The sequence below is a fragment of the Anopheles coustani genome, unplaced genomic scaffold (assembly GCF_943734705.1).
Source record: "Anopheles coustani unplaced genomic scaffold, idAnoCousDA_361_x.2 scaffold_12_ctg1, whole genome shotgun sequence".
In the NCBI taxonomy this organism is placed as follows: domain Eukaryota; kingdom Metazoa; phylum Arthropoda; class Insecta; order Diptera; family Culicidae; genus Anopheles; species Anopheles coustani.
Genome location: NW_026525384.1, coordinates 928,735 through 943,449, shown reverse-complemented (window position 1 = coordinate 943,449; position 14,715 = coordinate 928,735). Strand labels below are relative to the sequence as shown.

Here is a 14,715-nt window from a genome sequence, read left to right as displayed (position 1 = left end):
GGCAGGAAAGAAAACAGGAAGGGACGATGACCCTTATCGACAGGTACAGAAACTGCAACGCAGTGTAAATAGTTGGTCCGTGGCGGTTGGACTTCGCGGCGATCATCGGTTGTTACCGGGTTTAACATAGTATCGGTGGCCAGTGTTCGATAGCAGCGCTTGGATCGACCGACTCGGGGTAGTTAACCGTTCACTGAAAATTTCAAATCGATCCGACATCTCAATAAAAAGATATTTGGTCTGAAGTACAGGAAAACGGAATCTCCCATACAAAATGTATGGACTACGGGTAGTCCGGTTGAACGTCTACGTAGGTATGTTTGGTTGAACAGGTTAAAGAATCTTTATTTTAGGTATTTAGGAAGAAAAACTCATTCTTTCTTAGCGTGGCAGGTGTAATGAGTGTTTTCATACAACATCCACTCAACGAATTAACAATAACGGAACATTTATATTGAAACGTCAACGGACGCGCTAGCGCGTGGAACGCAGAGTTGCTTGCTCGAAGCAATACACCCCAACTTTTTGTGTTACGTAACACGCTCTTGGTTGAGGTGTTAGCGAGCGCTAACGATGCATTCCCATACAGTCCATACAAACGGCTACGCAGTAGATATATATTGGGCCTTTAGCACACCGTTCTCAACAAAGAGCGACGGTCTTGCGGTAGGTGCGCAGAGACCGGAGTGGAAACAACGCGGTTCAAGTCCACGTAACAGCTCGAGACATGAGAATGTGTAGAAGAAAGAGAAGAGATAAAGTGGGAGGGCCCCCAAAAGGGGCCTCCATTTTTCGATTTTGTCGTGGCAACTTCGGTTTTGCTTCGGTTTAGGTGCCCGACAAATCTGAAAACGGAATAAAAGTCACCATGCGTACGGAACGCGTTTTACAAAGCGCGGTGGCGCTCGGGCATCTGCGAGTGTCGCTCAGTGCGAGCACCTTCCCTGGTGGCAAAATCATCATGCTTTCTCGTTCTGGTTGTATCAATTGTCAATTGGACAGAATGAGAAAGCATGCTGATTTTGCCACTAGGGTTAGAGTGGCATTCCACGGGATGCAGCACACGTCCGCAACAGAAACCACCCAAGCGCCACCGCACCTTGTAAAACGCGGCTTGGTAATAACTTGATTCTCATCGGTATAGTCAGATTACCCAAGCGCCACAAGCTTCATGCTGAGGCTGGATTTTTGGGTGAGAGCGAAATGGTGATAGCCTTGACTCTTTTACACCAACGCAGAAATTCCCCAGTCCCGCCACCGCCAGAAATCTCTCCCCACCGAGCCCATCTGCTGCCGCGACAGCCGATCTGAACTGAAAACTCGAGGCTTGTGATTGGCTAGCCGAACCCTTCGGAGTTTAGCTGACGCATGGTCCGACTGCTGACACGTTGTTTTGTTCGTGCCTTGCGTTGAGTCAGTCAGATGTCAGTCAATCATATATAATTACCGTACGTTACTGGGGTAAGTCTAAGAAAGTGGGCGATCGTTTATTTTAAACCGTCGTTAAAATTAACACGTTCCGTACCGCGTCACCCAAATATGGGTGACAGCAGTTCTAGTTCTAAAAAGTTTTTGACCCATAAATAAATGAAAATGCAACATAAAAATTATTGTAATATTTTATATAAATTATTGGGAAGCCAACATTTTGCTTGGCATTCGAAAACAATCGGTTTAACAAATATTATAAGCAAATTGTAATTTGAAAAATTGTACTAAAACGCTTGGTACGCTACGTGTTAACACGTTGACTGCCAAGCGTTTTTAGCACACATTTTAGTACAATCTTTTTTAATTAAAATTTGTTTATAACATATATTAAACCAACGATTTTTGCAGGCTAGGCAAAAACTTAGCTTCCCAAAGAATTGATATAAAATATTACTATAATTTTAATGTTGCATTTTCATTTATTTACGGGTCAAAAACTTTTTAGAACTGATTTTTGGTGTCACCCACTTTTGGGTGACATGGCAGTCAACGTGTTAAACGAATCCGTATGCGACTCTACCAAATATTTTTGAATATTGCGTGTACACCTGTACCAACCAGGTACAGAAAGTTGGGGTGTATTCTTTCCTTCTGTGGAGTAAAGTTATTTTTTTATTTTTTTTTAAATCATCATGTTTACTCATTTTGTTTAATTCACAATTGTTAACAGCAAAACGAGATAGCATGACGAATTTGCACGCTGGAAGCCAACCGAAAGGTGCTGGGTTGCTTTTTGAGTGATGCGCTGCAGGCAGGGTTCTATGGTTTTTTTCACCAAATCTGGAACGCTTTTCAATAGTGTGTAGTCATGCTTTCAAGCCCATGATGTCGGGTGGGGTATGGTACGTAGGGAAGGTGAACGTACGTTTTCATTTAACTACTGCCGATTGATTTCTCATAACAATTAACTGCAAATACACCGCTTTACAACACCCGAGCAGTTTCACTGTTTAGAAGTGGCAGGCTTGTACAATAGTATAGATTATCCACGAATGTAGAGGGAAGAGCCTAGTAATATAATGGGATAAGAATGACCGACGAAGAGCGATGCGACGAACAGGAAGAAGCTGCTTGCAAACAAATAAATTTTGCTCGGGGGGACGAGACGGTTCAGTTCAGATTTCTTTGATTTGCCATTGTTACAAGCATATTCAAATATACTTTATTGCACTTGAAATATTTAAAAAAATACGCAAGTTATAAGCATGTTGATAAGGTGGGTATTTAATATACATTGTTTATAAAATATTTTTCCAATTTTACAGTTATTTTGGTGTTCTACAACGCATCTCACATTGTTATTCCTACCTTATATTAAAAATTGTTGATCAAATACTTTATACAAAACGAAGCCCTACAACCTTTCGATAAAATAATACAATTAGTAGAACAATTATTACAAAAGATGTTTGTAATAAATATTTAATGGCATAAAGGTATTGTAACATAAAGTTTTTGTTGTATATAGTTTAACCGAGTTTACTCTCATAACGAAAATAAAAGTTATAAAAAATGGAAAACTTTCATAAAGACTTATCTAATTCACATAAGAAAATGCTAGTTTGCATGCTAGCTTAATGACAGCAGCAAATTGTTGTGGAATGTATGCACATTGTATGTTACATTAAATGTATTTTCACTATTATTTTCAAGTATTTGGCTCACATCAATACGTTAACATACACAAACAGCGTGTAACAATCATCCATCACATTCTATTACATGCTAGTGACTGCAGGATACGTTATGTGGGATACGTTATTTTTTACTTTAGTATTTCAACATAGTTTTCGGGTATCAAACCAGATTTACCATTCAGCGTTCCTTCTAGCCATCCTGGTTCATTTGAACGTCGTACTGAAAAAAAAAACAATTTCAAATTATTCAAAGCAGTAGGAAACATTTTCTAAGAAATTACCATTTGTTATGATTTGATTGGGCTCGAATGACAATTCACCATCATTTTCAGCCAAACATGCGTAAAGTGTTCGCACCCTTCTAATATAGATAAATGAAATACAACATAAAAAAACACAATAACAATATGCTCTGCAAAAAAACTAAAAGAAATACATGCATACTTACAAGTTTTCTCTTGCTGGAAATGTTTGCTTATCTACCTTCTGTTGCACAAACGGTTGCGAAGGCATCAAATGATGTTGTGCGTGCTGTGTTTGATAACCACGACCAGTTTCTTTAATCCGTTGAGACTTCTTCGGCTTATAGCAGCTTGGACTGGCAGAATCATCGGATACGGCACCACCTAGTGAAGTAATCAATCCCACAGAGCTGCCGCTGTTCCCAGGAGCATTCATAGGAGTGAATGTTGATGGATTATTGTTGCTTATAATAATACTATTGAAATCGTTTCCTGCCCAGCTTCCATGATTGGGTTGAAAGACTCCTGTCGAAATTCCTGTAGCACCTCCTCCAGACGAAGAACATACAGACTCGTTGGAACTGCTCGTCGAGTTGATGCGTTCATAAATTGAAAGTTCCTTACGTGAACCAGTCAAATTAGAATCACTGCTGGCTAATACCGATGCTCTTCCGTACACGCTACTGCCTATACCATCAATACCAGCCGTACCACTTCCACCATTACTACGCACCTTGTAATGATGATGCATTGCACGATCGTAGTTTGGAGACATTTGGTTACTGCCGGATACAGACGAACCAACTGATATGGAAGAAGCCGGCTGTTGGTGATGTTTGTAGTTAAGAACGTTACTAGGGCTACTCCCCTTTGTTGTGTTATGATACGCCGAAGAATTGATCATTAAAGGTTGTTGATGATGTAGTCCATGATGATGTTTAGGCGGCGAGCTAGTATTAGACTTTAATTGACTTAGTACTGCTTGATCTCGAACCATAGCTGCAGATGATCCCGGGTTGATATTTGATGAAGAAATTATAGTTGGTTTGGCTTCATATGTGGGATAGTGGTTCGTGCCCTTGCTATACAGCTGAGTTAATCCATTGGATATGTTTTGCAAACTTGATGACATGACTGATTCCGTATAATTTGACTTTGCGACTACACGAACAACTGGTTGTGCTTGTGCGTAAATAGGATGTGCCGAAGATGATGTACTTTCTTTGGAATAACCGCCACTGGCCATTGTGGAGGTGTGTCCTACGGTTAATGAACCAGGAACACCACTCCCATCGCTACGCGGTCCTTGGAATGAAGCATTGGTAATGGAATGTGTTCTGTAAAATAAACAATAACAATAAGATTACATTGGAGTTGTATAATAACTGCTGCTTCATTATACTCATATTACAATCAGTATATCGTATGGTGGTTGCAACAGTTGGGAAAATGTGTAGAAAAGCTATGTTATACTGGTCAATGTGATTATAATAGGATTATACAACCCGATAGCTTTGACACGGGTTGCAATACTTCGTACAAGAATACCTCCCGTGCTGCCACTGACGACTATCCTCGACTTCCTACGCAAGAAAACTACTGAGCTAACTTAAAACAGTAAAACTTATATGAACAAAAGACGCAACACTGCACAAATGGCAAGCTGAACGTAAACACAAAGCCTGACCTAGCTGAGTAACGGTTTTAATGACTAATTCAGTCTCAAGGAATCCTTGTTAAGGATAAAATCAAAAAGTTACAAAAACCATCGAGATACATTTATCCATGAGGATTAAAACAATCATTTCAATAGTAAGATTCTAATCACTGACACATGTTTACTCAGAACACACATTATAATTACTCTACATCGGTGAATATATGTTGTTCTGCTAAACAATATACTTTAGAATTTTTTAAATTATAACCATTCAAATATAGGTTTGCTGACGATTTGAATGAATAAGCATCAAGTATTACCGTAGAGTATGTCCAATTTCGTTGGTAGCAACACGGTTTGGTTGTCATACTTACACATAATCAACGGTACCACCGAGCTGTACTGTTGGCGGAATGCTTTTGAAAATTTTATCATAATTTTCAATCAATATTTCGATTACGACATTATTAAACTTTATGTCCAATATAGCAGCAACCGTTTCTTCAGCAGCTCGTAAAATTGTCGGGCCAAAAACGACTCCAAGGTTGAAGACAGACATCTTATTACGATCAGATTTCAGTGAAACCCTGTAAAATATTAAGAGTTTCGTTTAAGAATGTGTGCAATCAACAATGGTGATAACAATAAAAACTTCTTACGATTTTAAATGGCAAATGACAATGTCCAGCATCTCAAAACGGTTTCTCGGTAGCTTATATACCAATTGATGAACTTCGTTGATTCTATTTGCTCGTGTTTCTTGTTCTAAATTATATGGACATCAAATATTCAATAAAAGTAGGGTAAATTAATGAACAAGCTATCATTTGTTTTTGTACTTACTAGCAGCCGCTATAAATGCATGATGCAAACGGAATGTCATTAATGGTTCGTTCAAATGACGCAGATATTGCTTAAGCGCGCTGGCAATCGTTTTACTTTCGAGAATTTCCGTATTGGGACCCGTTTGATCGTCATTGAAGAAACTAAGACGTTCCTTTTCAGTCTTTTTACGATCCAATCCCATCTGTAACAATTTTGCGATTTTCGTGCTAACACCTCCAATGCGGTATAAACCCTGGAAAGGAAATGGGTTTTCACTGGTATTAGTTTCTACATCAATTATTATATCAACTGAAATTGCGTTAGTAGGATGTAATGTAGGATACGTACCTCTTCTTCCAGACCACGTTTTTCCAAAACTTCTATACATTTTCTTACAAACGAAAATCCAACTTCGTCCAATGTGCTATCTTCGTTGTACTTAGTTGACAGCGTTAAATGTGCCTGGTGGATTATAACAATAAATCAACACCATCCTTGAATGAATATAAGCAGAATAAATGAAGTAATAAATAACTTAAACATACCGGTTCTTTCCCATCCATTGCATCAAGCCAAGCTTTGATGTCTTCCTCACTGAGGGCTTGGAATGTGTATATCATTGTGGTCCTTTCGTTAAACATGAGATCAAAGCAGTACCGTTTTTCAAACTCAGATAGTCTTCTCGTGCATGAAACAAGTGTAAAAACTTCAGGCGTGGTTTGTTGCTACAAAAAAAGGAAAAATTACGCGATTTAAAATAAAAACTATACAACATCGACCAATGAAGCGAGAGCCACTGTTGTGTGCCTAAAATCATTTTAACTACTTTACATTACTTCCACGACAGGTTTGTAGCGGTACACCACGATCATAGCTTTTACTTACCGAACGTCCGGACATTTGGTTATATTGCACCATAGAAAACTCTCTGCTTTGTTTTTTATATGTGCAGTAATACTTTGACCATGTTACAACAGCGAACTCTGCGAAGATGCGTGATTTATTATTAAAAATGGTGCTACCTTTTTATATCAACTAGCGTAAAACATACTTTTTTCCATCAAATATAGATAGCCTTGCTTGGTATATTCACTGTCCGGTTTCATTTTGCTGTCCATGTATTTATTTTTCAGCTCCTGTGCCTTTTGTCGAGTTTCATCGAAATTTTCTCGAGTCTGCAAAAAGTGAATGGATAAAATAGAATTTGGCCCTTGAAATATCTAAATATTATTACTTTTTGAACTTTCAGCTGAAGGTCCGATAAATATTCTTTAGCGTCTTCCGCTACTTCATGGCCAAGATGATAAAATACTAGCCAATCGGATAAAAATCCTGTAAAGACGGAAATATAAAAAAGATACAAAACTGACCTACTATGTTCTTGCAGTGTTAATTCTTGATGTTGATGACTTACTTAAAATGATTTCCACAAACTCAAACTTTATCCGTTCCTGTACTTCTTGTATGCCCAAAACGTAACTCAACGATTCTCTAAGATACTCTCTTTCGAGCATTCCCAAGGATGCATCAGCCTAAAATGACGTACAGAATATGAATTTAAACGTTAGCCTAAATATTCACTCTAATCCAAGAACTGATTTTCACTCTTTTGTTAGGCTGGAAAAAATGAAATAAAATGCAACTTATAAACAGAACACTGCTGAACCGGACCAATGGTATTGTTTTACCATGTTTACTGTTTTCTTTTTTTGAACGTGCAAACAATTGTACCACTTAGTTGAGCAAAATCAATTTTACCGTAGAATAAAACCTCATTCAGCAATGTTACTTGATTATTGAATATTATTTTGTCAACAACGTTGACACTTTCGTGCAATAATACATGGGGTGAAAGATGTTTCAAAAATGCACACATTTTTTGCTAAATATAAGCTGCGCAGGCGCATCGCGAAATGGCAAATGTTGCTTTTGTATTGTCATTTTCTCGGGTTGCTATCAAGGAGGTTTGAAAGTAGGTGGCACAATGTTTTTTAAACGATAGTAGTGAAAAAAATATTTGAAAAAAACCAATTAAATATACTATTACACAACCCAAACAACAATTATCAGCAAAAACATGGAAAAGTAATTTGCATAACAGCACGTCTCCACGACCGTGCGATATTGCTTCGACATTGTTTGCTCACTGGAAACGTCACAGTAATGAAAAAATCGTCCAAGTCGGCCATCTTGTACGTCAAAAATGTCCCGAAAGCGTAAGGCATCACCGGCTCGCGGCGTTGGAAAATCTGTTGGTCAAACCGTCCAAAACCGGTGGTGTCTCGTGCTTCCGTGATATTTTGTATATAAAAGATGGCCGACTTGGGGTACTTTTTCATTACTGTGCCATTTCCGGCGAGTAAAAATTTTCGCGGAAAACCAGGTCCAGGAATGTAGCACGTCCGTGTAGACGTGCGGTAGTGTCTTACTAGAGTTTTTCCCTTTTGTACGTAGATAGTCAGTGCTCTCGTTCAGGGGATGGTTCGGTGTCGGTAGGGTTTCGAACCCACGCCGTCGAGGTGGTGAGCTCCAGAGCTCACGGACCGTTTCTCTAACCAGCGCTATCGCTCAGCTGTCGAGGACCCCCCCCCCCACCCCCTCCCCTCCCCTCCCCTCCCCTCCCACAGCGACCCGTCGCATAACGTGACTAGATACAGTGAAACTGTCGCCAAACGCGGCGTTGCTTTAGCTCTTGTCAAATGACATATTCGAAACGTTAACAAACCAACGGCTGGACAAAACGTTAAGAAAGCGAAACACAAATGCTAACAAAACGAGCATTATTCACTACCAAACTTCAGATTTTTTGTTTATTACTTATATTGACTTTTCACAAATGTAGTTCAGTTAAAAAACTCTGTTTGAATTGATATTTTTACTAACGTTTTACGGTACCGAAACGTAAACAATAGAATATGACCACGATGAAAATTTCAATTTCTTTCAACGAACCACAAACATATTTAGAATCAACAGAATCTACTAGAACAAGATGCTTACCTCAACGACCGCTGGTGACGCTTTTTTCGAAGACATATTAAGAAAACGTTCCTGGGCTTGACAAAACTTCGCCGTTTTCTTATCATATTTTTTTTTGTTTTCCTTAACACCACCAATATGTACTTTTCTAAACTCTTCTAACGGCAACACTATTTGATCATGGGCACGGTCAAGCTGTAACGAAAATGGTTTAATTTAAAAGTAGGAATGAGACACAGTTTCTCAACTCAATGAGATGAAATACATAGACCATAATCTATAATCAGCATAAAATTATTTAATGAAAATATTGATATTTTATAACACGGGTAATTTATTCAAACTAGAGAAAAACTCTTGAGATATTCAAAAAAAAGTACTTAAAAACTTCCGAACTATTAGGACAAGCTTTATATTAATTAGGATTCGGTTTGGATTAGGGCACAATGGAAAGATACATTTTCACTTACAATCAAAAGATGAGATAACTTGTACTTTTAAACTTAATTTAATTCATAATTCGACTATGATTATATTCAAGGGTTCTCGCTACGGTAAACGATCTGGAATATTTAACCATACCCTTACGCAGATTCTCTATTGAGATTTATTGGCAGGAGAACAATTGAAAACAATCATCTGTGTGGTAAAATATACCGAAATATTTTTAAATTTGAATTGAGCATTAAGAAAGTAAAATGCAGTTTGTTTACTATGCAAATTTAGTGGCATAGCATTAAAATAATGTAAAGAAAAAATATTGTTTGTGATTAAATGAGGTTCTGTTTCGATGAATGAAGTTGCATTAAATTTCTAGAAATGAATAACTGTTTTGGAACGATTTTTTTTATAAGAGGCACAACATCCACAATGCCCTAAAAGGGTGGATTTTTACACCGTTTACACAGTCATTTCACCTTCATTAGCTTCGTCTTTGCCCGTGTCAACAAGTGAATGGCACACGAAATTGCCTTGTTCGGCGATGTGATTTTAATTTCGTCCTCGAGTAGCCAATTTGGCTTTTTTGCTGACAGAATTAATGTTTGCATAAACTTAGCTTAGTGAATACATATTCCGGGTGGCAAAAACGAAAAATTTCAGCCAGAACACACTGCAGTCGAGTGTCAAGCCAAACTTGATCTGCAGTGATCCAAGTGTAATATTTTATTTAATAAGCTGCTAGAAGACGGATGCAATATTTCAATGGAATGAAATAAAATTTGACACTTCTACCAAAAATGACAATCATTGCAATTGAGGGTATTTTATTTGGGAGGACGGAAACGACAGAAACTATCAGATTTCTCGATGTGGTCCCATACAAAAGGTAAACAACACTTTGAAAAAAGCGAAAAATGGCTGTGTGTGTCAAATTTTATTTCATTCCATTGAAATATTGCATTCGTCTTCTAGCAGCTTCTGACAGTTTCTGTCGTTTTCGTTCTCCCAATTACACCCGTTTCCACTTAGGGTGGAAGCGCGCCCGCCTTCTGTGCAATGGCGCGCTATAACGGTGGAAACGCGAGTATCAACGGTGGTACGCGGAGCATGATGACTGAATCTCGCTTGCCTACTGTTGAAACGCGGACGCGGTCTGTTGGAGGGACGCAAATTTTGACGGCCGCACAAGATCTGTGAAGTGAGAGGTCTGCTCATACCATGGTATAGCAAAACCTGTCAAACTACCGCATAATCAACAAACTGACCTTCTTTAAATGATGATACTGTACGGATGCAAAGCAGTATTTGTTACACTATTCAAAAACATCAAATTTTCCACCCGCTAGCTTTATTGAGAGCAATTCCCGACGCAGTATTCAAAACATACGCGACCTCTCACTTTTATAGACCTTGTACAATTCTGACGGCCGGTATATTTCTGCACAAGATCTGTAAAACTGAGAGGTCGCGTATGTTTTGAATATTGCGTCAGGAATTGCTCTCAATAAAGCTAGCGGGTGGAAAATAAGATATTTTTAAATGTTGTAACAAATACTGCTTTGCATCCGTACAGTATCATCATTTAAAGCAGGTCAGTTTGTTGATTATGCGGTAGTTTGACAGGTTTTGCTATATCATGGTATGAGCAGACCTCTCACTTCACAGATCTTGTGCGGCCGTCAAAATTTGCGTCCCTCCAACAGACCGCGTCCGCGTTTCAACAGTAGGCAAACGAGATTCAGTAGTATGGCGCGGCGTACGACCGATGATACTCGCGTTTCCACCGTTATAGCGCGCCATTACACAGAAGGCGGGCGCGCTTCCACCCTAAGTGGAAACGGGTGTAAAATACCCTCAAATATTTGGATGCTCAACCACCCCGTTGGATCATTGCAATGATGCAATGAAATACGCACAGAAATATCGTAATGACTGTCACTTTCGGCTGAAATGCCATATTTCATTTCATTCCCACCAGGCAGCTCGAAATATTGTCTTAAAAACGTCCTACGCGCGAACAAACATCCTACTTTTTAGTATGGGGATGAAATAAATGTAGGACGTTTTTCGAGCAGTCATTCTACTTTGGCCTACTCACCATACAAAACTGCTTGATGTTTATCACGTAGGACGTTTTAAGGACGATTTACTCGAAATCGCCTAGCGGGTTGCTTTGAAATATTGCATCCGTCTATTAACAACTTAAGGTATTGTGGGCTGGAAAGTGCTCGACTGACATATTATAGCCTTACAGGGTTTGACATATCAACTACATGATCCAGCAACATTCCTTGTAAATAACACTTTCTTTCACGTCAGCAGCAAAATTGAAGTTGTAACGTCAGCTGGGGGTGCCCATGGCGCAGCGGTAGCGCGAAGAAACACCACACCACAGGTGTGGGATCGAATCTCGAGTCTGGCATCCTCCGGTATTACGAACGGCTGACCACCGATCTATAATATACCGTCTTTCGGTCACACAAACTCTCTTCGGAGAGAGGCCTTGTCCCACTTGGGGATGTCGTGCCACATAAAAAAAAAAGTCAACGGCGTTATGTGTAAACATGAACCCATAACCCATTTGCTCGAATCAGTTCATTTTACAGGCGAGGGGTAGGGAGAATCCCATCTCCACGACCCTCTACTGTGGACAAGATCGAGATAGCTGCTATTGATGCTATGCCCTGACTCTTTCTTGCTCATTGGGTCATGTATTTGCTGTTAACGCGGAATAAAAACCGGTTGATGGTGTGCGTGAAGTGGAAGGCATATGCATTGTATGCGTGTTGCGGATTCTCTTTCAATGCTTTCTGCTGTGTGCAAAAAGAGCATGCCTCAAATGTGCTATCTTTTTCACTCTTATTGGACCTGTGTTTGTTTGTATGTGCTATGATTTTGTTCTATGTTATTGGCAGAGCTGATTGCTGAGCAATGTAGAGGTCTCCAGATTTAAATTCGATTTCAAATATCAAGTTTGTAATCAGTAGCAATTGGTGTACGGTTCTGTTTGTTTCAATAATGTGAATGGCGAAAATTAACGCAAAGGCTCTGGCACATTTCCATGAACCGAAATCCGATGGACCTTTACTCATGCTGACACGTGCATAGAGCGATTAACGGCATTATTGCGGTGGTTTCGTTAATGTGATGACGCATTGCTATCATATTTCAATCCATTGCGATTCACTAATTTTCAATCGTTATTTTAATAATGTTCTTTCATTCATTCAATTCCATAGTAAAACGTACGAAAAACAAAGTAGAAGAAGAAGTAAAACGACAAATAAGGAAATTACTTAGTTTCATGCATGCAATTTCATTCCATTAGCTAGACGCAATTTCATTCCGCGATCAAAACAATCCCCTTGCATGCATCGAACACATACACCATTCATATCTTTGACTACGAACAGCTGTGAGCGAAACCATCGGTGCTTACACCTGAGTGGAGCAAAGTCGTGCGCCGTGATGGGAGAGAGAATGGAACGTCATGGAAAACGATGTCCATTCCTCCTAGGTTAATATTGGATGTTAAACCTCGGGCATCGACGACTGACAAATAGCCCAGAGTGATTATTGCACTGACTTATCCTATCGAGACAACATGACGACAAAATAGTAGAAAAAGACGCATTGGTGAGAATCAAAGACAAGGTGGGAGAAAGAGTGGGACTGGGCATAGTAGAGAGCGGAATACGAGAGCAACTATGTTTTTGCTTTCTTTTTGCCTGGCGCCCTTGGTGTGCGTGCCACCTCTGACTCAAAGTGGTGTGCGTGTAATCCGACCCCCCGTTAAGCGGAAATCGGGGGGTCCGAAAGAAAAAGGCAAAAAACTGCTCGATTTTCAGTGTACTGCCCATGGTCTAATGTAATACTCTGGTCTGATTGTCTAGAGCATTTTGACAATAGAAAAATAAAAGAAATTTTTGGCAGTCCAGTTACATTTGTTTACTTTTTGAACGGCCGTGTGTTGTGTGGAGTGCTGTTGCGGTTGTGGTAATTGTGTCGGTTTTAAGTAAAATTTTGCGTAATTTGAGCGCACACGAAGGCAGATTTGCAAGGATGCTGCTCACTACCACGGTTATCTGGCCGTCGGCGATCGGGAGTACTACGTCCGGAAGATGCTGTCTTGGTTTCTTAGGCTACTGAAGATGACCAAAGATCCCGCGTTGCATATTGCTATTGGTCAGGTGTTTGCGAACACGTTGCAGGGTCTTCCAAAGTGCGAAACGGTCGACGGAACAGTAGGCAATGTGGACGACAAAACGCTGTCTTGCTTTTTGATCAAGCTAGTGAAGCAGGTGAATGAAGCACATGTCTATCTGAAGCAGGATTGTGCTATCTGATTGCCGTCGAAAAGTGCAGAAAGTTGCTGCCGATACGCAGTTGTCCGAGAAAGGCGTTCTCATCAAGGTACCGAATGAGTAAGGCTGGGTCCTCCAGAAAAGGGAAAATTGTCGTCAGTGCTCGTCGTTTTCCCTTTGTTTATAAACAATATTTGACACTTGAGTATAATCAATATGGTGGACATGAAATCCCCTATTCGATAACCGTATTCATTAACCGTGGTACTGCCGTTCGCTGGGTTGTCAATGACATGAGCGTTCTTGACACGGCAGAATATCCCGCGTTCAAATAGTACGTTATCAACATTTCAAAACCTGGAATACGTATAAAATATGAAATTATGTGAAATATTGTGTGTACAACTTAAAAACCGGAATTTTTTAGCGAAATTTTATGCTTTATTGTGGAAAAATCTTACAATATATTTTATTCAAAGTATTGCCCCTCAGAAGCTATAACATTTTCCCATCTTTCAGGCAATTTATGAATTCCATCCCAAAAAAATGAATCTATTCAATTTCGTATGCCTTGCTCTGAAGTGAAGCGTGTTCCGGTGAGGGCGTTTTGCATCGAGCGAAATAAATGAAAGTCAGACGGAGCAAGGTCCGGACTATAAGGCGGGTGGGTCAAAACTTCCCATCCACTATTTTCCAAATAGTTTTTCACGGGTCTTGCAACATGCGGCCGAGCGTTGTCCTGATGAAAAATTATAGTCTCGTGTCTGGTCGCATATTCCGGGCGTTTTTCGATGATGGCAAGCTTCAAACGTATTAATTGGGTTCGGTACAGGTCACCTGTGATCGTCTGACCCGATTTCAACAACTCATAATGTAACGGTCCCTTCTGATCCCACCAAATACATAGCATAACCTTGGCGCCATGGATATTTGGCTTCGCCGTTGATTTGGCTGGTTGGACGGGCTTCACGTATGACTTTTTGCGCTTGGGATTGTCATAATGGATCCATTTCTCATCTCCAGTCACGATCCGATGCAAAAATGATTTCTTCTTATGGCGCTCAAGCAGCATTTCAGACATACAGAAGCGCCGTTCAACGTCTCTCGGCTTTAACTCATAGGGGACCCAATTACCT

The 14,715-nt window shown here is 39.8% G+C and overlaps 1 protein-coding gene across 1 annotated transcript in view; it reads right to left on the bottom strand.

Annotated features, from left to right (window-relative positions):
* Nucleotides 1–2,626: 2,626 nt before the first annotated feature.
* Nucleotides 2,627–14,715, bottom strand: part of LOC131271215 (rho GTPase-activating protein 26) — a 36,000-nt gene continuing 23,911 nt past the window's right edge. Inside the window, exons 4-16 of the mRNA XM_058272609.1 lie at nt 8,856–9,029; nt 7,270–7,387; nt 7,090–7,187; nt 6,907–7,030; nt 6,741–6,838; nt 6,401–6,580; nt 6,204–6,317; nt 5,874–6,108; nt 5,690–5,795; nt 5,405–5,617; nt 3,577–4,707; nt 3,410–3,489; nt 2,627–3,348 (exon numbers count right to left, since the gene is read on the bottom strand). Of these exons, the coding sequence (XP_058128592.1) occupies nt 3,257–3,348; nt 3,410–3,489; nt 3,577–4,707; nt 5,405–5,617; nt 5,690–5,795; nt 5,874–6,108; nt 6,204–6,317; nt 6,401–6,580; nt 6,741–6,838; nt 6,907–7,030; nt 7,090–7,187; nt 7,270–7,387; nt 8,856–9,029 (2,763 nt within the window). The 3' untranslated portion in view covers nt 2,627–3,256. The remainder of the gene's footprint in view (nt 3,349–3,409; nt 3,490–3,576; nt 4,708–5,404; nt 5,618–5,689; nt 5,796–5,873; nt 6,109–6,203; nt 6,318–6,400; nt 6,581–6,740; nt 6,839–6,906; nt 7,031–7,089; nt 7,188–7,269; nt 7,388–8,855; nt 9,030–14,715) is intronic.